At 46.6% G+C, this 26,313-nt stretch overlaps 2 protein-coding genes across 9 annotated transcripts in view; one reads left to right on the forward strand and one right to left on the reverse strand.

The window, feature by feature from the left end:
- LOC137421987 (casein kinase I) overlaps positions 1 to 14,090 on the reverse strand; it is an 87,346-nt gene extending 73,256 nt beyond the window's left edge. For 2 of the 7 annotated variants that reach the window (XM_078773018.1, XM_068108631.2), the window contains exons 1-4: positions 14,021 to 14,072; positions 13,126 to 13,584; positions 12,142 to 12,182; positions 11,986 to 12,055 (exon numbers count right to left, since the gene is read on the reverse strand). In XM_078773018.1, the coding sequence (XP_078629144.1) occupies positions 11,986 to 12,055; positions 12,142 to 12,182; positions 13,126 to 13,279 (265 nt within the window). In that variant the 5' untranslated portion in view covers positions 13,280 to 13,584; positions 14,021 to 14,072. The other 5 variants (XM_068108636.2, XM_078773017.1, XM_068108633.2 and 2 more) reach the window with 5 other exon arrangements.
- Positions 14,091 to 14,238: 148 nt separating this feature from the next.
- The window catches only part of CEP120 (centrosomal protein 120), a 113,677-nt gene continuing 101,602 nt past the window's right edge, over positions 14,239 to 26,313 (forward strand). Inside the window, exons 1-7 of one of the 2 annotated variants that reach the window (XM_068108629.2) lie at positions 14,239 to 14,384; positions 16,518 to 16,674; positions 16,916 to 17,030; positions 17,268 to 17,400; positions 17,594 to 17,730; positions 17,834 to 18,031; positions 18,197 to 18,418. In XM_068108629.2, coding sequence (XP_067964730.2) covers positions 14,327 to 14,384; positions 16,518 to 16,674; positions 16,916 to 17,030; positions 17,268 to 17,400; positions 17,594 to 17,730; positions 17,834 to 18,031; positions 18,197 to 18,418 — 1,020 coding nt within the window. In that variant the 5' untranslated portion in view covers positions 14,239 to 14,326. The remainder of the gene's footprint in view (positions 14,385 to 16,517; positions 16,675 to 16,915; positions 17,031 to 17,267; positions 17,401 to 17,593; positions 17,731 to 17,833; positions 18,032 to 18,196; positions 18,419 to 26,313) is intronic. The other variant, XM_078773016.1, reaches the window with a different exon arrangement.

Below are 26,313 nucleotides of genomic sequence, written 5' to 3' on the forward strand. Positions count from 1 at the left end.
AGCACCACGTTAGAAAAACACAGCGACCTTGGTCCATCAGAGAAAGCAACATGTTAACAGTAAATAGCATTTTAAAGCAAATTGGTAAAACTAGAAATTATTTATTTATTTAATAGTTTGAGTAGAAATGCAGGGCATTCAGCAAAAGCCACAATGGCACAGTCAGTGCAGCTCACGTGCACTCGCACATCCCAAAGTCATTGAACATGTCCGATGGCCTTGTACACCGATAGCAATTGCTTTCAAATGTAGCTCGGGTTTAGTTTTTCAAATTGCGATTTATGATACTTCCAGCAGACTTGCGTTGCATATTTGCCAGTTGTTTTTTTCTGCAGAGCTATGCCATGCAATGTTGGCATCTTTTCTGTATTGCCAATTCAATACTCAATTAGAAATAGCCAAAAAAAAATTTTTTTTTTTTAAAACATTAAAAAACGAGACGCGCAAGTTCGGATTACACCCAAAATGATCAGAGACCATAATCATATTGGAATTGGACAACGGGAACAGGTTCAGACACGGGCACAAACAGCATGGTACTTCATCCCAACTCCCTAAACGAAAGCAATGCTATGGATATTTAATTAAATAATGAAATGCCAAACTTCTGCTGTTGTTAGTAGGCAGAGCTTCGTGGCATCAAATATATCGTACTCCTTTACAGGGATATCGACCATAATTGCAGAGAAAAATCAGCACGCTCCAGAGAGACAAGAAGTGAACACAAGAGAGACAGAAAAAAAACATTGTGGGACATACGGTAAGATACCATGGCATTGTGTTAATATGTTCAAAAACCAATGCGCACAATGACTTTTGAAGGCCAGAAAGGAAACATCCCGCCACTTCCTATTTATCGGGTGTCAAGGGTCTCCAGTCCAACAATAGATATTGTGCTTTAAAGCAATCAAACCAATCAGTTTGGGCAGGTAACAGGAAGGGATGGCTGACTGAGCAGAGGATATGACAAAAGGCAGATAATATTATTACAACCAATTATTTTCCCTTTACGTCTCACAACTACACGAAAATTTATCTATAATTTCTCTTGTGGCTCCCTCTCCTCCGCCACCTCTTCCTCCAAAACATGCTTGATAGTAATTGACCATTAATAGTTAACATGGTCCAGATATGATCTCATCGCTGTTGAGTAACACGAAGGTTTGTTTGGGTAGAACATGATGTCTACGAGCCTCATGGCCTTCGGGTCTCACACGTCACGTCCTCGGTAGCTGCAAGCAATCAGCTTTGTGGCCAAATTCAGAGTTCAGCAACTCTTTCGATGTGAGGAAGCATACCCCTTACCCTTTTGTTGCAGGTACATTTCCAAGTATTGGTTCACGAGTTATCAAGTGACCACTATATTCGTCATGTGTGTGCATCTGTCTGTGTGTCTGTGTCTCTGTCTGTCTGTCCACAGCATAACTACCCGATGATATAATCCGATCTTGATGAAACTTGGGTGGGAGGTTGATATCATGATCTAGTTGTGTCCTGCCAAGAGTGGGCGTACTGTGCCCATTGTGGGCGGAGCCACGCCCGAAAAGATGTCTTTTTAGGGGGTAATCGAGTTCAAGCTACATCTTCTCCGAGGGGTTTGGTGGAATCTGACAGAGGTTTCGATGTTTGGTTAGGCGAATGTCATGTGTCTAGCCCCATGGAGCTTGATTTTTCATTTTTTCATTATATTTATTTATTTATTTTTCATTTCATTTTTCACCGAATTTTCGGTATTGTGCAGCTAACTAACCTCATAACTGATTATACATTATTTTCTATCTTATTTCAAGGTCAGTAACCGTTTTGACATTTCCGGGCTTCGCCTGGCCGGGCCTGTTTCAGTTATAGTCCGCCCTATGTCATTGAATACCCCTCGCTTGTGAACCATCGTTGTCTCCTGACTTGTTTTCGGTTTATTTTAGAAACTTGGCGAGATGTTTTTGGTAACAATCCATATCTCGTACAATTTTTTTTTTTCCCCTTTTAAGGCCATTTTCCCTGCTAGAGCGGGGGTTAGCCTTGTGGGCCCTATGACAATCATCATGGTTCCCATTTTGAAGCAATGTTTTTAAGGCCGGATACCCTTCCTGACGCCAACCCCTTAGTCACGTCTTACGACACGCAGGGATACGGTGTACCTATTCTAAACCGGGGCACACACCGGCACATTCATCCCAGCAAGCTGGTACTCAATTTGCTGACATCGGAAGGATGACAGGCTGAGTCGACCCCCCGACGTCAATTCAACGATTGACTGGGATTCAAACTCAGGATCCTAGGATCCCAAGCTAGCACCCTAACAGCTAAGCCAACACCAGGCTAATCCATATCTCGTACACAAGATACATTTTATTTCACCCAGAACTCTGCGGTTCACCAGGGTTTCTGCACATGCGCATTGCGCATGGAGAATTTTGGGGCGGTTTATGTCATTTCAAGTCATGTAATGAAAGTGATAAATATTGTTGTCGTTTATTTTTCCATCAGAATATCTAATCAAAGGTCAGCGCTCAGGCAGTTATCGCAAAGCATTTGTTTGCACACATAAAACAGACGCCGATGTAGCAAAATGGCATGGAGGGAGAAAACTTGATTGTTATTTTTTAAAGAAGAAAGATAGAAGATAGACAGTTAGGTGCCCGTTCATAAATAAGTAAAGTCACAAATACATGTACACTTATGAACAAGAATGACCGCACTGTGGTCACAACCTGCGACAAAATCCGGCTGATTGGGAAATGCACATGAATTTTGATTTAACGTTTTATGAAAAGATGAACTCAACGCCTTTTACCCATGCCACCCACCCCACGGTTATATCAGACCGAGCTAATGTGTCACACTGTCACAGATTGCTTAACCCCAATATTGGTCCGTTTAAAAAAAAAAAGTAACTTTTTTTTTTGTAATTTGCATAAATAATGCACATGCACCTGCTTGATAATGCACATGCTCGATTACAGTATGTTCTGATGTACCGTGCGTTCTGACAGGCTCGATTAAACTTTATTATTCGACATACGATTATAGATTTTTCTAGGTCCCTAATCATGAATAACACCAATATAAATCTGATGCAACAAACAAGGGCAGCGTATAATCAGCAGGCAGGCTTCAGGCCTAATATGGCATCAGAAAAAAAAGTGTGCCCATCAGAAAAGCAAGATGGCGGACACATCATTTTGTCTCGGTGCTATGGTGGGTGGGTGGAAATGAAGTGGCAGATTTGGGTGTGGTTAGCCTGCTGTCTGACCAATGGGTGCACATTTCAAAAGTCGAACAACAACAACAACAACAACGCAAAGCTCTTGTTGACCTGTGACATGTCGCAGGTAAAACTTGTGCAGCATTTACGCCAGGACTTCTGTTTCACGTGACTCATGCGTTGTACATCATGGTACTCGTTCAGCTCGCTGAAAGTGGCTGTATTTAATATTTTTTATAATATTTGATTAACATAAAAGAATTGGAAAAACTTTTGTTGTGAAGTTTACCTTCCTAGTATGAAAATATTTTTGCAGAGCAAACGAGCATGCACAGTCCATATTTTCCGACAAGATAGCATCACGCTCCTACTAATTCATTTCATAAGTATTGAAGTTCTTTGTTGAGTGAAGGTGATACACGGGTTTCCAATTAAAAATAAAAAAAGAGAAAATAATGATCCCGCAAGTTAAAGGTTAAATTCCCACAACACCAATGCCCAACAAAATTATTACAAGCTCACACAGTGTGACAGGACTGAGCATTAATGTAAATAAATAGCCCTGAGTGGGCCGACGGTCACCTCTTGACAACCACTGATTTTGGGGGACCGCCATCCCTCCACCCCCCCCCCCCCCCCCACCCCCTTGATCTCCTGGGAGACCCAATGATTTTAAATCGGAAAATCGAAGCCCGAGCAATTGTACGGGCCAGAGTTTTATGGCTGTCTCAGGTTTCAGAGTATTCGGTTAGTAAATGAGGGATGAGTAGGGATCCAAAGTTTCAGGGGGTTACACCACTCTGTTTCTCCCCCTCCCCCTCCCCCCCCCCCCACACCCCAGAAGCGCCGATGATCCACCATAGTAAAATACAAAATCGAAAAATGCAAGACCAAACAATCCTGCGGACCATCAAGTAGAAGGGCTGTATCGGGTTTCAGAGCAATCGGTTGGTAAATAAGGGACGATTACGGATCAGAAGTTTGGGAAGTGGGGTGGGGATGAAGATGTCCCCTCTGAAACCAATGGGTGCATCCCCTCTGGAAGCCCCCATGATCCGAAATTTAGGGGGTGGGGTGGGGATGGGGGTGGGGGTGTCCCCTCCCCCACCCCCTTCTGGGAGCCCCCATGACTAGAAATTTGAAAAATTAATGCCTGATCGATTGTGTGGGCTATTGTCTTGTATTCATGGTCAAGTTTCAGAACAATCAGCCAGGTGAAAAGGGAGTAGCAAAAATAGCAAAAAGTCAACAGACGGACGTACGGACAGACAGACATCTGGACATCACAACCCATTTTATAAGTTCATCTCTTCGAGAATCGAGATGAGATGACCTAATAATGAAGAAATGGCACAAAAAAAGTCAAATTTTCAGTCGAAGAGTTTTGTCTCAGGACAACACCTGTGCGAATAAACACACAACTCAATTTGGACTTTATTTGTAAATACAACAACAACAACAGGCATTTTAAGCCCATTTTCCCTGCAAGAGCAGGGGTTAGCCTTGCGGTCCCCATGACAATCTTCTCCATTTGCCCTATATTCTGCATCTCTCCTTGTTAACCCCCATGCCCGCATTTCTTCTTCGACCATCTTCAGCCAAGTCTTTCGCGGTCTTCCCCGTCCTCTACTTCCTTCCACATTCATTTCCATCACTCTTCTCAACCAGTCACTTTCATCCTTCCTCAACACATGACCAAACCATCTCAAACTGTTTCTCTTCACAGCATCCATCACAGGCTCTATTCCCATCATCTTTCGCAATTCATCATTTGGCTTCCTCTCTCTCAACGATACTCCACACATACACTGAACCATTCGCATTTCCACCCTTTCCAGCCTTCGTTGCTGCTCTATGTTCATTACCCATGTCTCGCTCCCATAAATCATAACACTTCTCACACATGCAGCATACACCTTTCCCTTCAGCTTCAAAGACACTCCCCTCCTCGTCAGCACGCCACTCAGTTCCCGAAACTTCTTCCATGCACATCTCACTCGAGCAACCGTTGCCGAGTCTGATCCACCTTCTCCATTGAGCATGTCTCCTAGGTAACAAAATGTTTTCACACCTTCCAGCTTCACACCGTCTCCAAGATCCAACTCAACATTTCCTCCATCTGCAGCTCCCTCTGTGCACACCTTACACTTGAATGTAGCTGCCACACTGGTTAATGACCCTCTCAAACCACAAGATTTTTGATGAACCCACTCAGCGCACATTGTACATTTAATGGAGTTCACTCCGACGCCCGACACCCTTCCTGCACATAGCACATGGCCACTTCCCAGTTCTTTCCACCAAACCACATGCTTTACCACTTGCTATCACCTTTGTTTTTCCGATATTCACCTTCAGACCTTCCGTCTCCATACATTCCTTCCACTTCTTCATCTTCTCCTTCAGTCCATCCATACTTTCTGCAATCGACACCAGATCATCTGCATACAACAACTGCCACGGTAAACCCTCCTTTACGTTCCGAGCCAGTACCTCCATCACAGCTACAAATAGTAGTGGACTTAGTACCGACCCCTGATGCACTCCCACCTTCACCTCAAACTCACCACTGTTCCCATCCTTACAGCTGTGCGCGCTCTTTTGTACATTGCCATCACCACTCTGATCAACCATTCCTCCACTCTTAACTTCCTCAATGCCCATGTCACTACTTCACGTGGAACCCTATCGAATGCTTTCTCCAGATCAACAAACCCAAGAAACAACTTCTTCCTCTTCTCCATGTACTTCTCCTGCAACTGCCTCACAATAAAAAGCGCGTCTGTCGTTCCTCTTCCTGGCATAAATCCAAACTGCATTTCGTCAATCTTCACTTCCTTCCTTATCCTCCTCTCCAATACCCTTTCCAATACCTTCATCATTCCATGCTCCAATAACTTTATCGCTCGATACGAGCCACAGTCCAGAGGGTCACCTTTCCCATTGTATAGAGGGACGAGGGTACTCAGTTCCCAATCCACTGGAATGCGGCCTTCTTTCACCACCAGATTGCAGATCTCTGTCATTCTCTTCACACCCCAATTTCCCGCTGCCTTCACCATATCTCCCACAACTCTCGTCGGCCCTCCCGCTTTTCTACTCTTCATTGCTTTTATCGCTTCCTCAACTTCCTTCTCAGTTATCTTCTCTGCCGGTCCTAAAACTGGGTTACTCTCTATGTTGCCATCCCATTCATTCTCTGCATTCAACAGTATTTCCATATATCTCTTCCATCTTCCTTTAATTCCATCTCGGTCCACAACGATTTGTCCCACTTCATCCTTCAAGCAACTCACCCACATCACATCACACCTCTCTTTCGCTATCTGCTTTGCAATCCTGAATACCGCTCTCTGACCCTCTTCCAAATCCAAGCATTCTCCGAACATTTTCCTGCATGCCTCCTGCGCCTTTGCTACCTCTTTCTTTGCAGCCTTCATGGCTGCCTTATAACTTTCATGCTCTTCCTTTTCTGCCCCCGTACCCTTCGCCTTCTGCCACTCCTTGAACTTCTTCCTCTTCTCGTCAATCCTCTTTCCAACTTCATCATCCCACCACCATGTTTCCGAGTGCCTCGGTGGTCCTTTTGTCCATCCACATCCCTCACCAACAGCTCCCAACAGACTATCTTTCATTGACATCCAACTTTTCAAGCTCAACCACGATCTCCCGTGATGACGCTATCTCCAAGGGCCTTTCACTTACTCACCGCAGGCAGGTTGGTGGTCTTTCCGTCTTCTACCGACTCCTCTCCAGCCTTGCTCCCCCAACTCTCTCTGGGCTCTGTCCCCCAAATATTCCTACAGGTCGCACAAGATCTGCCTGCAACCCTCTTATGGTTAAACTGCCAAAATCAAGACTCTCTGCTCACCTTCACTCCTTCATTCCTCCCACCTCTGGAACAAACTCCCTCACTCTCTTCAATCCCACTCCTCCCTCCAGGTCTTTAAAACGGCTGTTCACCACCATCTCTTATCTTCCCCAATACAAAACCTTGATCTTTTCTACCCCCGCTAATTTCACCCCAAATCCACTTTTTTGAGGTTACTTTTGACTTCTTTCCTGGAAGTCCTTGGTGTCCTTGCATTTTATACCTATCCCGCCTCCCCCCAGGCCCTCTCCCTCCCACACATCTCCCGATGTCCCTGCTCTCAAATATTGTGTTTGTGTGCTTCCTCCCCTTCTCTCCCCATCTTGTCCACCGCTCCCCTTTTTATATACTTTGTTTGCTTGTTTGTTTGATTTGTTTGTTTGATAAATGTTAGCTCTTTCACGAACCTCGACTCTGTATACAAAAACAAACAAACAAAAAAAAAAACCACATCATCCTCTACCATACTCAGCCTCTCTTTTAATGCCTCCCTCACCGTCACCTCTTTCTACCTCCACACCTTCATTCTCGGTTGGTACTTCACCCACCGAGCTCTCCTCGCACCTTTCAACCTTATGTCGCAGACAACCAAGTGGTGCTGTGAAACAGCCTCCTCCCCCGGGATCACCTTTGTGTCCCGGAGGTGCCCCCTATCTCGCCTACGCACCATCAGGTAGTCAACGGTTGTTGTCGACCCACCTGACGTGTTTGTAACAAGCTTATTATCCTCTTTCTGGAACTGAGTATTACAAATCAGCTCCATCAGCAAACTCCAAAATCCTTTCACCTTCTCCATTTCTCACACCATATCTGTAACCCCCATGAACTCCCTCAAAACCGTCCATACTCCTTCCCACATGTCCATTTAGGTCTCCTCCTACCACAACAACTTCCTTATCTTTCACGTTTTCCATCAGCTTCTCTATTGCACACCAGAACTTGTCCTTCTCTTCATCGCTCCGACCAACCTGCGGAGCATATCCCGAGATGACGTTCACCAAGAACTTTCCAATCATCATTTTCACCATCATCAACCTATCACTCACTCTCGTCACACTCACCACACTGTCTACAATCTCCTCAGAAAACAGGACACCAACACCATTCACGCCCTCTGGGCACCCTTGCCACACAAACTTGTATTTCTGTCCCTGCCTACCCTTCACCATTCTCACACCACTTCCCTTCCATCTCGTCTCCTGCACACAACATATGTCCACTCTTCTTCTGACCAATACTTCCACCACTTCTCCTGATCTCCCTGTCATTGTCCCTACATTCCATGTCCCAAACCACAGAAACCGATCTCCACGTCGGGCATCAGACTTTTCGTCGTCATAAATGGAGTGATTTCCACCCTTGCTTCGATCGGGTTCCCCACCTTGAGTTTTGACGAGAGGGAGTGGGGTCCCCCACGGGGTACTTCGGGCTGTACCCTGCCCATATGTAGTTGTAATTGTCATGGTTCTCTTTTTGAGGCAATGTTTTTATGGCCGGATGCCCTTCCTGACGCCAACCATTTTAGTCGCCTCTTACGACACGCAGGGATACGGTGTACTTATTCTAAACCGGGGTACACACCGGTTGTAAATAAAGTGGAATAAAAGAATGAGATGCGACAACTTTTCATTTTGGATGTTACATCGTGCAGTGATTTCAAGAAGCATCAGCATGCAAAGTTGACATGAGAACCAAGGGTCTTTGTGTTAAGTGATGGACCAAACTAATTATATATATGCACAAAGGCTACACAATTTCCCATGTACACCTAACAACCATCAGCTTGCCATTTTCATCATCCAAACCTCGCCTTGTGCAAATCCCATCCAAATACAGCAAATGGTTTTCCAGTTAAATCTCTAAGATACGCAAGCATCATTGTTGCAGCTCTATCTTGGGAATGGCTAGTGCTATAATTAGAAAGTAACTGGGGCTGAATCATGGGCTGGCCAGATGGCCTTAAGGTATGCACGAGACTAGAGGTATGCAATGGATCTCACTCGTCTCAGCTTTCTAACGTGGGTTCGAATCTAGGGCCAGCTATAAACTTAAATTGTCATCCCTGCGTTTCACCAATGCGTGTGTCGTCTCTTGGATGGACACCAAAACTGGCATCTCCTTTGCCAGAATTAGTTGGTGGACCTTAAAGATCCCACGATGTCGCTCATGAAGAGTAGGCCGAGCTATTGCCGGCATCATGAACAAATTCGAAATTCCTGCCCTGACATTAGTCGAACGTCAGGCCTGGCCAGCCGGTTCATGAAAGACTGGGGCCAAGCTTCCCCTGGCCAACCCAACATGGATGCTGGAATAATTCTGGCTCTTACGAAGAAGAGGAAGAGGAGGAAGAATAAGACATGGGCTGAATTATATGGACCTACTTGTGATCAAAGGTTGGTAAACTGTATATTTTATCAATGAATGTATTACTTAAGGACAACCTTTTGACCGAAACCATCAATAGTTTAATCAAAATATACACGTCTCTAACCATTCCAAAACAGGATTGGGGGGAAAAAAACCAAAAAAAACCCGATAAACAGGCAACGAGAAGGACTATTATCCAACATCTTGTCGTGGTTACCTTTCTAAGATGGTCATTCACATGTGACATGGGAACAGTCTATGAACATTAATTTATTCACAGTGTAGGAGCTGCTGCCCAGGCAACCATCACACACCGAGATGGAAAGCAGTGTGACCTGGTGTCGAGGGATATCCAAGAAGACCAGACGACTTGCTACCGCCCGTTTTTGGCAGGAATTGGGATTTTTGTCAGGATGGTCGGAAAATCTTCACGAGACACCACGGCAATTTTCAATGGCCACGGGTTCGTCTACCCAGCATCCTTTCGATGCACGACACACACACGCACGCATGCACGCACGCACGCACGCACACACACACACACACACACACACTACAAATGTGATCAAGATTTGAACCCAAACACAAGCTTAAATCAACAACTTTAATGAAAAGGAGTCAAATTCTTTGGGCCTCGCCTTGAGGATGCGCAAACAAATAATGACGTCGCATTAACTGCTCGATCGCTTCATACGGACTAACCTGATGGAACATTGCTAACATGTGCGAAAGATGGTGCAGCAGACTTGACTAACTCTCCATCCAAAGGCAATGGAGAAACGGTTATCTCTATTCGTTCACAACAAGATTAGAATGTCAAGAGTCGTACGGTAAAAGGGTGTGGGTGTCGCTATCGTTAGCGAGTCGCACCGATGGCCCTCGTCGAGCACGCTGAGAAACCAAAGCGCAATATCCGATTATTTGAGCAGGTACCCCTCAACTACCAGGGCAGACGATGGCTCAAAGCATAGCGCCACTACCCCCAAAATGACGACACAAATGCAGACACACTTAAAAAGCACTGCATCACATGATTAAGGAGCAGAGACATAAGGGAAAGGTGAAAGGAAGAACGGAACCGTTCATAATAAAACAAGATGAATGCGGCAGCACAGTGTGTGAAAAAAGCCACAAAATGTCATTGTGGGGTTAACCACATTCCCAACAATGCACGCATTGCTCACAAACGAATTAGCAGTGTTACCCGTGACGTCATTTCTAGGAAAGCTTTATGATATGGCCCGTTTTGGAAAAGAAACCGACAGGTCCATCAACGGATTACATATGCAAATGCAGTTATTGAGGGGAGGGGGTTAAATTGAGATGAATAAATATTATAAAGCAAAGGGAAGTGAAAGGCGATTGGAAAAGAGGAAAAGCAAGGAAGATGGAGATGATGAAAGAAAAAAAAAAAAGGGAAATAGACTGCAACAGGATATTACCATGGACCACTGCTTGAGGAGGGTGGGGAAGTAGTGGGGAAGTAGTGGGAAGGGTATCGAAGCCTTCAGGTTGGGAGGAGTAGGGTAAGGGGGAGGGGAAGGAGAGGTTGAAGCCTTTGGGTTGAGAGGAGGTCGACGACTTGGGGTTTGAGAGAGGGGAGGTTGAAGACTTGGGGTTTAGGAGGGGGTGTGGTTGATGACGGGGTTTGTCAAGGGGTGTGGTTGATGACGGGGTTAGTCAAGGGGTGTGGTTGATGACTTGGGGTTAGTCAAGGGGTGTGGTTGATGACTTGGGGTTTGTGAAGGGGTGTGGTTGATGACTTTGGGTTTGTGAAGGGGTGTGGTTGATGGCTTGGGGTTTAAGAGGGGGTGTGGTTGATGACTTGGGGTTTATGAAGGGGTGTGGTTGATGACTTGGGGTTTGTGAGGCGGTGTGGTCGACGACTTGGGGTTTGTGAGGGGGTGTGGTCAACGACTTGTGGTTTGTGAGGGGGTATGATCGATGACTTGGGGTTCGTAAGGGGGTATGGTCGATGACTTGGGGTTTGTGAGGGGGTATGGTCGATGACTTGGGGTTCGTAAGGGGGTATGGTCGATGACTTGGGGTTCGTAAGGGGGTATGGTCGATGACTTGGGGTTTGTGAGGGGGTATGGTCGATGACTTGGGGTTTAAGAGGGGGTGTGGTTGATGACTTGGGGTTTATGAAGGGGTGTGTGTGATAGAAGACTTGAGGTTTATGAAGGGGTGTGGTTGATGGCTTGGGGTTTGTGTAGGGGGTGTGGAGGACTTGGTCACATTTTATTGTGGGGTTTTATTGTGGAACATTGCACACATGTTCCATGCTAGTTATAAAGTAAACCCTTCATGTTGCATTTGTGCCACAACTGTCGAAAATATTCACGAATGTAAGAGCATTCCTGCCAAACATTGCCCCCGATGATGCAGCGCTTCTCACAAACTCAACATGTCAGGGCATGCTTGATAATAACAACAACAAAGGCAGCAGTTTCTCGTGGGCTGTTGAACCACTTTTCCATTCCCCAAATCAGCAGAAAAAAACACCAAAAAGGATCGTCATCCCCCAAAAAAAAAGACTCACCAGCATTGCCGAGCTGCTTGTAGAACCTGTACTCCAAGTGTAGCTGCGGAGCTCTGCTCTTCATGGGCTCCTGGACCAGAAATGTGGTACACACTACATTAGACGAGTCACTTTGTAACAAAGGACGGACAGCAGGTAAAACGCTAAGATACGCACCAGTTTGATAGCCACGTACTCGTTAGTGTAAAGGTTCTTGCCTGAAAAAGAAATCAAACAAAAAAGTAATAGCATGACAAACATGAACATGTGACATGACAAATATGAACGTGACATGACAAATATGAGCGTGTGACATGACAAATATGAACGTGTGACATGACAAACATGAACGTGTGACATGACAAACATGAACGTGTGACATGACAAACATGTACATTTGACATGACAAATATGAACATGTGACATGAGAAATATGAACATGTGACATGACAAATATGAACGTGTGACATGACAAATATGAACGTGTGACATGACAAATATGAGCATGTGACATGACAAATATGAACGTGTGACATGACAAACATGAACGTGTGACATGACAAACATGTACATGTGACATGACAAACATGTACATGTGACATGACAAACATGTACATGTGACATGACAAATATGAACATTTGACATGACAAATATGAACGTGTGACATGACAAACATGTACATGTAACATGACAAACATGTGACATGACAAATATGAACGTGTGACATGACAAATATGAACGTGTGACATGACAAATATGAACGTGTGACATGACAAATATGAACGTGTGACATGACAAATATGAACGTGTGACATGACAAATATGAACGTGTGACATGACAAATATGAACGTGTGACATGACAAATATGAACGTGTGACATGGCAAATATGAACGTGACATGACAAATATGAACGTGTGACATGACAAATATGAACGTGTGACATGACAAATATGAACATGTGACATGACAAACATAAACATGTGACATGACAAATATGAATGTGTGACATGACAAACATGTACATGTGACATGACAAACATGAACGTGTGACATGACAAACATGAACGAACGTGTGACATGACAAATATGCCCATCTGCCATGAAGCCAATGCGTCAAAGCCATGCGGAAGGAGCTGCATGTCATAGGGCATCACCTACCCAGCCTGAGCTCTCCAAAGTTTCCACATCCAATCTTTTTCCCCACCCTGAAGTTCGGTCCAACCATGAGAACTCCAGAGCCAGCACTCCCTTGGGAACGACTTCCATGAGAACTTCGAGCTCCACTCAGTCGGGCAGGTCGTTTCTCCTCCATGACGTCACGTGTGCTGGACCACTGGTTAACGGAAATCGAGCCGGGGTGGGGGCGTAGGGGGTGAGGGGTGGGGTAAGGGGAAGGGGAGGGGGAGGGGGAGGGAGGACGTGGTCTGTGAAAGACCAAGAGTTAGCGACGACCCGGTCCTCGGTCAGAATGGACCCTCTCGGTGGGTCCCAAGAAGGCGTCGGATAAAGGAGGACATTACACCGATCGCCATCGTTCATCCATGAAGCGAAGTAGGGGCTGCAGCTTCGGCCATTCCAATCGGGCACAAACACCTTTCTCCTCGTCCTGGAAACAGACTAACAACGATAGATAACGAACAATAAGAAATGGATAACATCCGAGCCACTGACGGCCCTTCCAATTCCATCATCTTGTCCTTCAGAGGCAATTTCGCAACACAGAGCGGTACGGTCACGTGACAAGGCAAAACATCGCAAGTCCGAACTCGAACATTCGTCGAACATCCGCAAGAAAAGGTGAAAAAGTGTGGCTCCGCGGAACAAGGCCAAACCCCCTCTAGGCCTCGGTCTCGACTAGCGCGCCCGGGCGGGAGAGACGCGCCTGCAGGGCGGGCGCTTCGGCCTCCGCGGCCGTCACTCCACAACGCGAGACACCCACAACCCACGTACACTTATAACGCCGAGAGGACAACCGAGGGTGTTCGTGCTAACGCTCTAATCATGGCGTTATCGTTAGTCTCCTTGAGGAACAATTGAAACAAAACGAACATACCTCGCCCTTAACACTGCCGTCGAGCTGCCACGACGCATGCGCACATCCATCGGCATGATAATTTCATTTTAAAAGGGAGAAAAATTCTTTTGTTAAACACGGTAAAAACTTGTTTGGATAAATATGCCGAAATGACGACGATCCTTTTTTTCTATGTTTTTGATTTTATTTTTATATGTACAGTACAGTACTGTATACGGTAAGTTGCTGCATTTCGTGCTGGGCGGTGTCACGTACGGTCGCGCTGTGTTGGGCGCGTTGTTGTTGTTGTTGTGGTGGTCGCGCATACTGGGTGGTGTTAATGTGATGCCAACAATGGGGGCAAAAGGAAATCACTTACTAATCGTACTTTCTGTGCTTGAGGGTAAGTTGTACATGTAGTCGCTATAACTACAAGTACCAATACATTATTACGGTTTTGTTGTCACTGTTTATCGTGATACCGGTACGTCTAGTAGTAGTGCATTTAGTTAATGTTATTGTTAATACTGTTAGGCTAAAGAAATATCAGGTTAAGGTTGCCTGCTGGAACGGGATGTGTTTTCTGTGATGATGTGTCTGCTTGTGCGATAGCAGGATGATGATTGATGTGTCTTTCAGAGCGGGGTGATGCTGTCTGCTATTGCGGGATGAGGATGATTCTGTCTGGTATGACCGGGTGATGTGTCTGCTAGACTTAATTGATGTCTGCTAGACTGGGGTGATGTGTCTGCTAGACTTGGGTGATGTGCCTGCTAGACCGGCGTGATGTGTCTGCTAGACCGGCGTGATGTGTCTGCTAGACCGGCGTGATGTATCTGCTAGACCGGCGTGATGTATCTGCTAGACCGGCGTGATGTGTCTGCTAGACCGGGTGATGTGTCTGCTATTGAGGGATGAGGATGATTCTGTCTGGTATGAAGGGGTGATGTGTCTGCTAGACCGGGGTGATGTGTCTGCTAGACCGGGGTGATGTGTCTGCTAGAGCGGGATGATGTGTCTGCTAGAGCGGGATGATGTGTCTGCTAGAGCGGGATGATGTCTCTGCTCGAGCGGGATGGTGTGTCTGCTCGAGCGGGATGGTGTGTCTGCTCGAGCGGGATGGTGTGTCTGCTCGAGCGGGATGGTGTGTCTGCTCGAGCGGGGTGGTGTGTCTGTTCGAGCAGGATGGTGTGTCTGCTCGAGCGGGATGATGTGTCTGCTAGAGGGTGATGGTGTGTCTGCTCGAGCAGGATGGTGTGTCTGCTGGAGCGGAATGATGTGTCTGTTTGAGCGGGATGGTATGTCTGCTCGAGCGGGATGGTGTGTCTGCTCGGGCAGGAGGGCGCGGTGGCGCTGTCTGCTGGAGCAGGAGGGTGTGGTGGTGCTGTCTGTTGGAGGGTGTTGTGGCGCTGTCTGCTGGAGCAGGAGGGTGTGGTGGTGCTGTCTGTTGGAGGGTGTTGTGGCGCTGTCTGCTGGAGCAGGAGGGTGTTGTGGCGCTGTCTGCTGGAGCAGGAGGGTGTTGTGGCGCTGTCTGCTGGAGCAGGAGGGTGTTGTGGCGCTGTCTGTTGGAGCAGGAGGGTGTGGTGGTGCTGTCTGTTGGAGGGTGTTGTGGCGCTGTCTGCTGGAGCAGGAGGGTGTTGTGGCGCTGTCTGTTGGAGGGTGTTGTGGCGCTGTCTGCTGGAGCAGGAAGGCATGGTGGTGCTGTCTGCTGGAGGGTGTTGTGGCGCTGTCTGTTGGAGCAGGAGGGTGTGGTGGTGCTGTCTGTTGGAGGGTGTTGTGGCGCTGTCTGCTGGAGCAGGAGGGTGTTGTGGCGCTGTCTGTTGGAGGGTGTTGTGGCGCTGTCTGCTGGAGCAGGAAGGCATGGTGGTGCTGTCTGCTGGAGGGCATATTTTAAAATGTTATATTATACAACCACCCAAATTTAATATGATCAAATATCATATGAAACAAAGAGTTGAATATCAGACATTGTTCCTTTGCATTCAAGTTTGCATTTGGTACACAAACTTCACAAAGATCGCTGATCATCATCCTTCTTTCCATTTTTATTCCTCTGTCCATTTTACATTTTACCCCTGGTGTTGGGCTAGCGGCTAGGGTGCCGGCTTAGGATACCTAGGATCCTGGGTTCGAATCCCGGTCAATCGCTGAATTAACGCCAGGGGGGTTGACTCAGCCTGTCATCCTTCCGAGGTCGGCTAATTGAGTACCAGTTTACTGGTAATTCCCTGCTTGTCGTTAAAGGCGACAAAAAGGGTTGGCGTCAGGAAGGGCATCCGGCCGTAAAACATTGCTTCAAAAAGGGGACCGAAAAACAACAACAACCACAGTTCCCGAAAAAGGCCTCACCCCCGCTTGCGGGGAAAAATGGCCTCTAAAGGTGTTTTTTTTTTCCATTTTACATGTTTTTATTTGCACCTCCCATGTGTCCTAATCGCTCTTTTTGTGTTTATGATTGCATGTTTTTGCTGCACTGTATTTCTATCTCAGACAGGAATTCCATTTTGCTGAAATGTATTATTGACTTCCACCACAGGACGCGGATTTCCTCGTCGACCTCGGTGCCATCTTGTGTTGGAAGCCAAGTTTGATGGAGAGTCTCTCTCCACTGACCCCGTGGAACATTCTAATAACCCAGAGATTGCAACCGAGCTCGCCTGGGAATTGGATCGCAAAGCTCTACATCAGCATAGGCCTGTTATAATTACTGTCATTACTCCCTCCTCTACCCTTTCACCCCCCGCCCCCCGCATCCTTACAAACTTGCATCTCAACATAGCCATTGTCACACAATTTTTAATCGGCACATGTCGTCTGCCACGCAAGCAACCCATGCCTGTGGTGACATTGGCAGCCATGATGAGACGCATCCACTATATATACTTTTATTTCTCAAACAGCATGCTGTAAGTGCTTTTATAACTTTATATGCAGATTGCAAAGAACGCCTATCAAACTGCAATGCTTTGCTGTGGATAAAGCATCATCTGCGAAAGAATATATTGGATATGTCGTGTTGGACTTGAGGCCTGCACAAGAGAAACCCACGGTAGGAGTTTATTGTTGGGTTTAGGGGTGGTGTTGGGTTATTCATTCTATGTAAGGGGGGGGGGGGGGGGAGGCGGAGTCGAGGAATAGCAGAGGGACCAGCAATGTTTTATGGATAAATGGGTATATTGTATGGATAGGTGAGGGTGTCAGGTGAAGTTCTTGAGGATATTGCGCTTGAGTGGGGAAAGAGGGTTGGTTGGAATGCTGTTCCATTCACTGCACTGTGTTTTGTAAGCCCCCCCGGTGGTTTCCACTACTGAGGAGCAAATACAGCAAAACCCACGCAGAGCTGCGCGTCTCATTAACTCTGGAAGTGGATGTGAAGAATCAGCCATCATTTCGAGCCAAAGCAGCGGCTCCACGCTCAAGTAAGGCCTTCTTCTCTTCGTCCTCCGCTCCAGGCTGTTACAAGATCCGAAATGGCCGATGCTTTAGAATGCATACGAGTTTCGCGCTTTGGCCATAATTGTGTTCCGATGCTAAACGTGGCACATCTACTTCTTCATGGATTATAAAATACAATAAAAAGTTTCACCCCGTTTTTAATTTTCTGCACCGCAGCGACTGCACGCCCACCTGAGGCCCTGACTCCGGAACTTGATGAAGACAAGGGTTGTTTTAACATTGGCCCGGCATCGCAGCGTTTTCACCTCTTCATACTATCAGTAACCATCCGTGCGGCCGAAAACCTGCAACAGGTGAATGCTTGTGTTGTGGAGAGTTGGTTTTAGATGAGAATAGGGGTTCTCTAATGGCAACGTTGCACATTTGTTTCAATCTCGTCGTATTTCTCATTTCCAGCTGCTCTCCGGCGATGTCCGACTGCCTATGGAGAAGCCTTTGTTCTGTTTCCGCTACAGGATTTTGGGTAATGATATACAAAATGAGCCATTTGGTGACCTCCTTCGATCCACTTTTCCTCCTGAGCGTGCCGTGCTGCGTATCCGCAGCTCCTTCAACGTCCTGCGATCATACTTTGGTGCTCAACCTCCACTCAAAGTAATCTTCCCTTTGTACACCAGCGACTGATAATTACGTAGGCCAAGTGGTTACTCATTGACTACCGCAATGCTCTATATGTATTTATAAGACTATGAAAAAAGGAAGAAATTTCCTCGTTGTTGTTGTTGTTGTTGTTGTTCTTTAGTTGCCTTTCTCCATCAGGTGCAGCTGTGCTGTGGAAATTGGCAACTCGGAATAGCAGAGATTCCACTATCAAACCTGCTGCGTGGATGGGACCCCAATGAAGAGCCTGCCATGATCGAGGGGACCTTCCCTCTCTTCTCTCCTGACAAGGCGGGCCAGGACGTGTCTGGCATCCCTTCAAGCATCATCCCTTTGGTGAAAGTTGTACTGACCCTCAAAAAAGAAGGCACCACTGAGCAGGTGTATGTGCACATCCATTTTCAATTGTCTGGCTTGAAATAACAATAAGATTTTCAAACTGTGCAACGATTGAGTTTCTTTGTCACACTTTGGTCAAAGTTGTAATTTAATTATATTTTCTGTATGAATTTCTTCTCTGAACCTAAAACTACGGTGCTTTACGGCTGCTTTACGGCTGCTTTACGGCATGGCATTGTCAAAACGAATCACCGTTGTAACTGTGTCGAAGATCCTTTGTATTCAGTTCCTTGTTTGATGGACAGGTGTGTCAGTAAAGTGTATCCAGAATTTAATATTGCATAAAGATTAATTAAATAGCAGAAAGATGGGTGATGTTGAGTGTTACTAGTTCCTAGCAGATGGTGTTGGTATGTGATGGAATGATTGAATGTCATCACTGATCTTTTACTCACAAGGCAGTGCGGAATGACAAGATAGTATCGTTTTCGACATATGAAATCTGTAAACAATTTATTGACACACCCAGTATATATAAAACCGAGTTTGGTTGCTTGCTTGATGCACGATATGAAATCTGTACAATGACTTGATAGAAATTATTTAAGTTTTGAAACTGATGGTCTTTGGATGGTCTTCGTGTTGAATTGCTATACAGAAGGAAAGGGCAATCTTCATTTGTAGACTGAAAAAGACACAACGCCCTCACCTCCACAACAGAAGCCTTTGTTCTGAAGTGCCAGGGGTATTGCCAAGTGCCAACAGAAGCCTAAATACAAAAAGATTGGCCAGCAATCAGAGTTCTTTATTACCTCTGCCACCGAAGGAGGACAGAGGATATGCTTTCACCCCTGTCTGTTTGTTTGTTACTTGCGAAAATGGAAGATTTTTTCAAATATATTGGTTGGTCTTATGCATTATTCTGTCTGTCTATCTGTCTGTCTGTCTGTTTGTTTGTCTGATTTTAAACCAATCTTTACGAAACCTCACCAAATGGTAGAGTTGGTCATAAGGAAAAAGCCTATTGATTTTAAAGTTAAAAGATCAAAAGGTCAACATGGGTCAAAGGCCAACAACTTAATTGAAGTTTCTAAAATCCTCAATTTTCATCCAATTGACTTGAACTTTGAAGACGATTTGCATATCAGGTCAATTAATTCAAACACTAATTATTTTTGAGGTCCACGTGTGCCAAAAGGCCAACATTGGCTTATTTCTAAAATCATCAATTTTCATCTGATTTACTTGAAATTTGAAGAGGATTTGCATATCTGGTCACTGAATTCAACCACCAAGTATTTTGAGTTCAGCATGAGCCAAAAGGTCAACATTGGCCAAATGTCAACAACTTGATGATCTCTGTCAATTGATGATCTCTGATCATCAATTTGGTTTCAGACCAGGTCACTCTACTCTGGACATGTTACTTCTGCTGTCTCAACAATGGATGGAGGTCCTCAATGCCAAACAGGAAATTAGAGCTGTCTCCCTTGACATATCACTTGCCTTCGATACGGTCTGGCACCCTGCTCTGCTCACCAAACTCTCCTCCTATGGTATCCATGGAAATCTCCACGCCTGGCTTGCGGACTTCCTCTCTAGTCGTAGTCAACGTGTGGCCCTGAATGGATTTCCTCTCAACTCCCCTTCCTGTTCAGGCTGGAGTTCCCCAAGGCAGTGTTCTGGGCCCTGTGATTTTTCTGGTCTTCATCAATGATCTCTCTGACGCTCTTGAAAATCCTCTCTATCTCTTTGCTGATGACTCCAATCTCTGCCGCTCCATTCCTCATCCCTCAGATCGGCAGTCTGCAGCCTCTTCACTCTCTGCAGACCTGGACAAAATCACAGACTGGTCAAACAAGTGGAACATGTCTTTCAATCCTGACAAATCTCACACTCTTACTATGTCTCTCCGAAAAGACCAACTGGACAACCCTCCCATGCACTTTCTGAATAATCCTCTCCAAGAAGTTCTGTCACTCAAGCTTTTGAGTCTCACTATCTGCCATGATCTTCCCTCGGAAAACCACATTTCCAAGCTGGCCTCCAATGCCAGTCGCCGACTGGGCATCCTCTGTCGTGCGAAGTCCTTCCTTGGCACACCTGAGCTCCTCACCACATACAAAGCTTTCATCCGCAGCTCAATGGAATACTGTTCTCCCCTCTGGGCCGGTGCTCCTGCCTCACACCTAGCTCGGCTTCATGCTGTTGAAACCAAAGCTTTCAGAATCATTGGAATCTCCCGCGATGAAGCTAACTCCGAGGGCCTTTCACTTACTCACCGCAGGCAGGTTGGTGGACTTTCTGTCTTCTACCGACTCCTCTCCGGCCTTGCTCCCCCAGCTCTGCTCTCTCTGTGCTCTGTCCCCCAAATATTCCTGCAGGTCGCACAAGATCTGCCTCCAACCCTCTTATGGTTAAACTGCCAAAATCAATACTCTCTGCTCACCTTCACTCCTTCATTCCTCTTTTCTCCCGCCTCTGGAACAAACCCCCTCACTCTCTTCAATCCCACTCCTCCCTCCAGGTCTTTAAAACAGCTGTTCACCACCATCTCTTATCTTCCCCCATCCTAACCTTGATCTTTTCTACCCCCTCTAATTTCACCCCAGATTCACTTTTTTGAAATACCAACTTCCTTCCTGGAAGTCCTTGCAGTGTCCTTGTGTTTTATGCTTCTCCCACCCCTCCCCCCCCCCCCTTCCCACGCCTCCTCCCCCCAAGCCCTCCCACAGATCTCGGGATGTCCCTGCTCTCAAATGTTGTGTTTGTGTGCTTCCCTTCTCTCCCCATCTTGTCTACCTCTACCCTTATTATATGTTTTGTGTGTCTGTTTGATTTTTTTTTTTTGTGTGTGTGATAAATGAGCCTTTCTTTCATGAGCCTCGTTCCTGTATACAAAAAAAAAAAAAAAAACAGGCAAATTTTCTAAAAGCATTTTGATTGGTTATTTCAAACCACATCAGATCTATCAATCAGGCGAAAACAATCTCCTTTCGCAATCTGGCCCTAACGGAAGTGAACTTGGGGACGGTGAGTGAGCTTTGGTGTCAATCTCCCTTTTGTGCGTATTTTCTACACATATCACGCATCTTACACACATATCACTATGCATGCTTGACTAATGTACATGCCTGTTGTTTTTGTAGACTAAGAAGAAGACCTTTGTTGGTCGAAAGCTTGTCAAATTAAAGATCGACGTCCTGAAGCTACGTCCGCGTCTGATTTAACCTCCCGATTATTTATTTAATTCAAATGAGACGCCCTTCTCGTACTGTGGAGTTTCTACTATTTCTCACAGTTATATATATATATATATATATTTATGAACTTTGGGGTCGGAATAACTAGATTTAGGTAGATCTGCATGGGTAGGTGTCCAGCTGTCGTGATAGGGAACCTCACCTGTAATACGTTCTGTGTTTAGCCTGGTTTGGCTAAGCCCCGCTCTAGCAGGGAAAATGGCCTTAAAATGCATGTTGTGTTGTTGTTGTTGTTTAGCCTGGTTTGTCGGATTAAGTGTGTATCTGTGATGAGAGGAGGATGATCTGGTGATAGGTAGAATAAAGATAAGGCGAAGACTCCATTGTATGTGAAACCTGTGATCTACACTTTGTCCCTTTTGGCAACACACCACATACATTAGATAGATCCATTAGTGCTCACATTAATTAAATCCCCCCCTTACAATGACTGACCATAAGAACTGACCGGAAAGACAAGCAGGCAGCGGCCGCGCAGTGGTACACCATGGGTTTCACACCTTGACCAGGCAGGCTGGGAGCCACGCCCAAGAGAACTAGTGATTGGCCAGGGGAGGGGCGAGCAACAGACACCACACCGATTTGCAGAGTAGGGGAGGACGTGCGATTGGTCAGGGGAAGGGCAGAAAGCTCCCCATGATTGGGGGTGAGAAAGGTAAAGGAGCGACACATTGAATGGCCACCAACTGATGACACCACGGCCAATCAGTGCGGAAGGCGCGAACAAACGACCAACAAGCGACTCACTGGTTGGAGGGGAAGCGAGCTGACGTCAGAAGACCGCCAATAAAACTGCTTGCTCGCCGGCATTTTCCTCTCTTCCCTTGGCCTCTTGCTCTGGACTGTGACTTTGTGCTGGACCTGTTCTTGCCTTTGGACTTTGGTGGAGAGACCAGTGCCGACGATCATCCTCCCCTGTTGTTCATGCTCCTGTTGCCTGCGTGCTGTGCTGTGTGGCGCGGGACGGACTGTGCAGAGAGGGGTGTTCGCGCCAACGCCCGAGCGGTTCGCGCCAACCGGAGTGCGGTCGGACGACTGTGCTTGGAGCTGACCATCCCGGAAAATTCCTGATGACTAGTGAGACAGATAAGCACAGACACACAAACAATGGTTCCTTTGATTGATTCTCCCATTGTTTCGTATCTGAAGTCTGGTGCGGGACGTCCCAATTTAGGATTATCGTTATCTTCCGTCGCGTTCCTTGTCCCGATATTTATTAAATAAATCCTTTCATTATTTTCCCCTGTACATTTCACATTCGTTTTCGGTTTGAATTATTTCCCTCAGGTTGAAGACATCGGACCGTGAAGGTAAGTGGCATTGTTCATTCCGCCTCGTGTATGATCCGCCATCAATTGGGAACCGCCTCGTTAAGCTCGAATCCATCCGTGGTGACGCTCAGTGTTAACTGAGCCACCACACGACAATATATATATTATATATACAAATATATATTGAAACACACGACAAAAAGATATCATATATATATATATATGTTACGGATTCGTCACTTCCGTTGTTGTGGTTTTCATCCACTGTAAACATTTCTGATGCCATGTATTATTATTGTTGTCATTTAAAGGGAATCGATATTTCTATTTTCAAAAGTTAAAAGTTAATATTGTAAATGAAACAGGAACCGGACGGTGACGAAGAGGAAGAGCAGAAAAGGGGGGCAGAGCGAAGGAGTCGGACAAGAAAGCCGAGTTGCTCCGGGTTCTGAAGCGAACGTTGGCGAGCAAGAGTCACTAGCGAACTGTCGGGTTTCCAGGAAAGGAATTCCTGCGACTAAGTTGTCATCGCTGTGACCGATCAACCTGCGTGTCAGGTTGTTGGCGGTGGATTCCGAGGGGAATTATCGCCGGGCCGTTACTACGTCTCAAGAGTGGGTCGTCGGCCATTTTGACTCGCGCAGGACTTGTGCTTCGCTCGTGGTTTCGTTTCTTTTCGACCATTCTCACCGCATTCAGACGTCGATCTAGGGCATGTGTGTGACGTGGCTTTTTGAAGGCTAATTCGTCCATACCCGAGGGTGTGATCCCTCATTCGCCTGTAGGGCGCCTTTGGATTTCCCAGCCGCCTTGAGGGCGCCTTTGTACAGCTTCGGCTGTGTGACTGCCCTTGCCATCCGCACGGGATTCTGGTCTCGATTGGACATCGTTCTAGCGATCGCTGGAGCGAAACAACTTCGTTTTGAAGCCGGGAATAAGAGACATTGGGGAATGTTCTTGTTTCACTCACTTGGAGCACAGTGATTTATATATTACAAAACTGATGGTACCATCATAGGACATATTGATTGTACTTTTGAATACTATTGTTGTACTATTATTCTTGTGTGATCTTAATACAATATTTGTTTGTGAGTAACAATTGGGGTGGCTTCTCCATTGATCTTTGACACACAGAATAACACATTTTTCTGCCGTGACTCCTCTCGGGGCTCGGAGGTACATCGTGACCAGGGGGCCGGGGAGGAGCACGTAACAGTATATATATATATATATATATATATATATATATTGTTGCGAATATGGAATTTGGCCTCCATATCCGCTTGTAAATATTCCCCTATTTTCTCCAATACTCCCCAACTTTCCCCGATCCCCCATTCCCTAGTCCCATTGCATGTAAATAACAATCAGTAGAGCCGACCTTCCCCTTATTCCCCCATTAAATGTCGTGCCCAGGTCCACCGCACCACACGTAGACAACTTTCGGACATCTTCCTAGTTATTCTTATTCTATGTCAGTTAAGGCCTCGTCTCCATTAATTATGACTCTTCGTTGCACCAGAATGTGATTATATGGCATCAGTAGTGAGTTTAGGACCTTTCCCATACCTCCTTCCATCTTCTTCCCCAACAATTACAACAACAACAGAGATGGCGGCGGAGCGGGGGAGGATGCGTCCTCACACCGGCTCGATTAGCTCCAGACCATGCGCTCCACGGGGTTACCACGAAGGGGCTCCTTGTCAGCTCCTCGTCAAGGGCGGAGCCTGGTAAACCCCCCGCACGCACCCAATGAGAAGCAACGTGCCGATTCCACGAGGCGGAGCTAACGAGCCGAGGGCGTGTCACTCCCCGCCGGATATACGCGGCCACGCGCCGGATGTGACGAGAGATGCGCACCCAGCTTGGAGAAGGAAAGCCACCTGCGAGCGCTGAGTCAAATGCGCCCCCAGCCTGGAGAGAGAAGTCGCCACCCCTCGAGCGCTGCAATACCTCCACCGCATCTCTTAAACTGGACCGTACGTGATCCTGCCCTGAGCCCAGGTGCACCTGGAGCGATCGCTACCCGCTTTCCTTGCCATCAAACCCCGTGTGAGTGAGCCTTGTCCCGTTTATCTGTCGTCTGTTGGGGTTAATATAAGTGTGTTTAAGTGCCCACCTTCCTATGTTTCCCTCTTGTCCCTGTAATCTAACCTTCCGCCTTAATATAACCTCCTCCGGAGGTCTTGAGAACTGAACCCCTGGTGTCGTATTGTGTTATTGTGATCCAGCCGGGTGTCTTCTTTTTCCTTCATTGGTCTAGCATAGCGCGATTAGTCAACGTTCGGGCACAATCGGGTAACTTGTGCAGACGTGGTCATACCATAAAACCGCTCGGTAAATAACATCCAAGCCACGTCTGTAACAATTGGTGTCGAGGAGTGGAATTCGAACCCGGGACTAAATTAGTTAGGCCCAAATTTTGGGAGGGAAAATCGAGCCGGAGCGCGTACGGCGCTCGACCGAATCGATTCGGAGCGCGTTTCCCGCGCGAAATTATAACGGCGAAATTTGAATTTGTTTTACGAAAAAAAAAAAAAAAAAACCGAATTTTGAAAGTCGCGCTATGGCGGATCAAGACAGCTGGGGTCCGGTAAAGGAGAGTGAGGTAGGGTCGATCCAGGACCAAAATGAGGGACAGGAGGAGAGCGAAGCAGTGAGGGCGGCAGGTTCGCAAAATAGCGCCGTCACGCACGAAGAAGCGGGCGCGCAAAATGGCGCCTCGCTGGTCACCGCGCCGGCAACCGTGGCAGCGCCCCCGATGGATTTGAACTCGTTTTGGATACAAATGAAGGCCCTTATGGCCCAGAATTGTGAGCAAATGAGGGCTGATAGAAAGCGATTGGGTGAGCGGTTGGGGAACCGGATGGATGCTCAGGGTGAGCGATTGGGAAACCAAATTGAAGAAATAACGAACCGAATGAGGGCTCGGAGTGAGCGATTGGAGGGCCAACTGGGGGTAATGAGGGACGAAGCGAGGGGTACCGGAGAGGGGTTAGACAACGGGATAAAGGAGGTGAAAAATGGGTTAATGGGGGTAGAAAATAGAATGGCTGCCCAGGAGAATCAGATAGAGGGAGTGAAAAATGGGGTAGAGGGAGAGGAGATTAGAAGAGGTGTGAGTGAGGAGGTCGGAGGAGTGCGCGAGGAGGTGAGGCACTGTAAGGAGCACATGGAGAAGGAGGTGAGAAAGGGGACTGTAAAGTTACAAGGGGGCATAGAGGACCTGACGCAGGAGGTGGAGCAGCTGACGGTGGGACAGACGGAGTTAGTGGAGCAGGTTCAAAGGAACACTGCGGTATTAGGAGGGTTGAAAGCGACACGGAAAGAAGTGGAAGAGGGGGTGAGCGAAATTAAGAAGCGACGGAGAGGGGATAACAAAGAGATAAAAGAGGAGATA

This window comes from Myxine glutinosa, chromosome 2 (genome assembly GCF_964187855.1).
Source record: "Myxine glutinosa chromosome 2, kmMyxGlut1.1, whole genome shotgun sequence".
NCBI lineage: Eukaryota > Metazoa > Chordata > Myxini > Myxiniformes > Myxinidae > Myxine > Myxine glutinosa.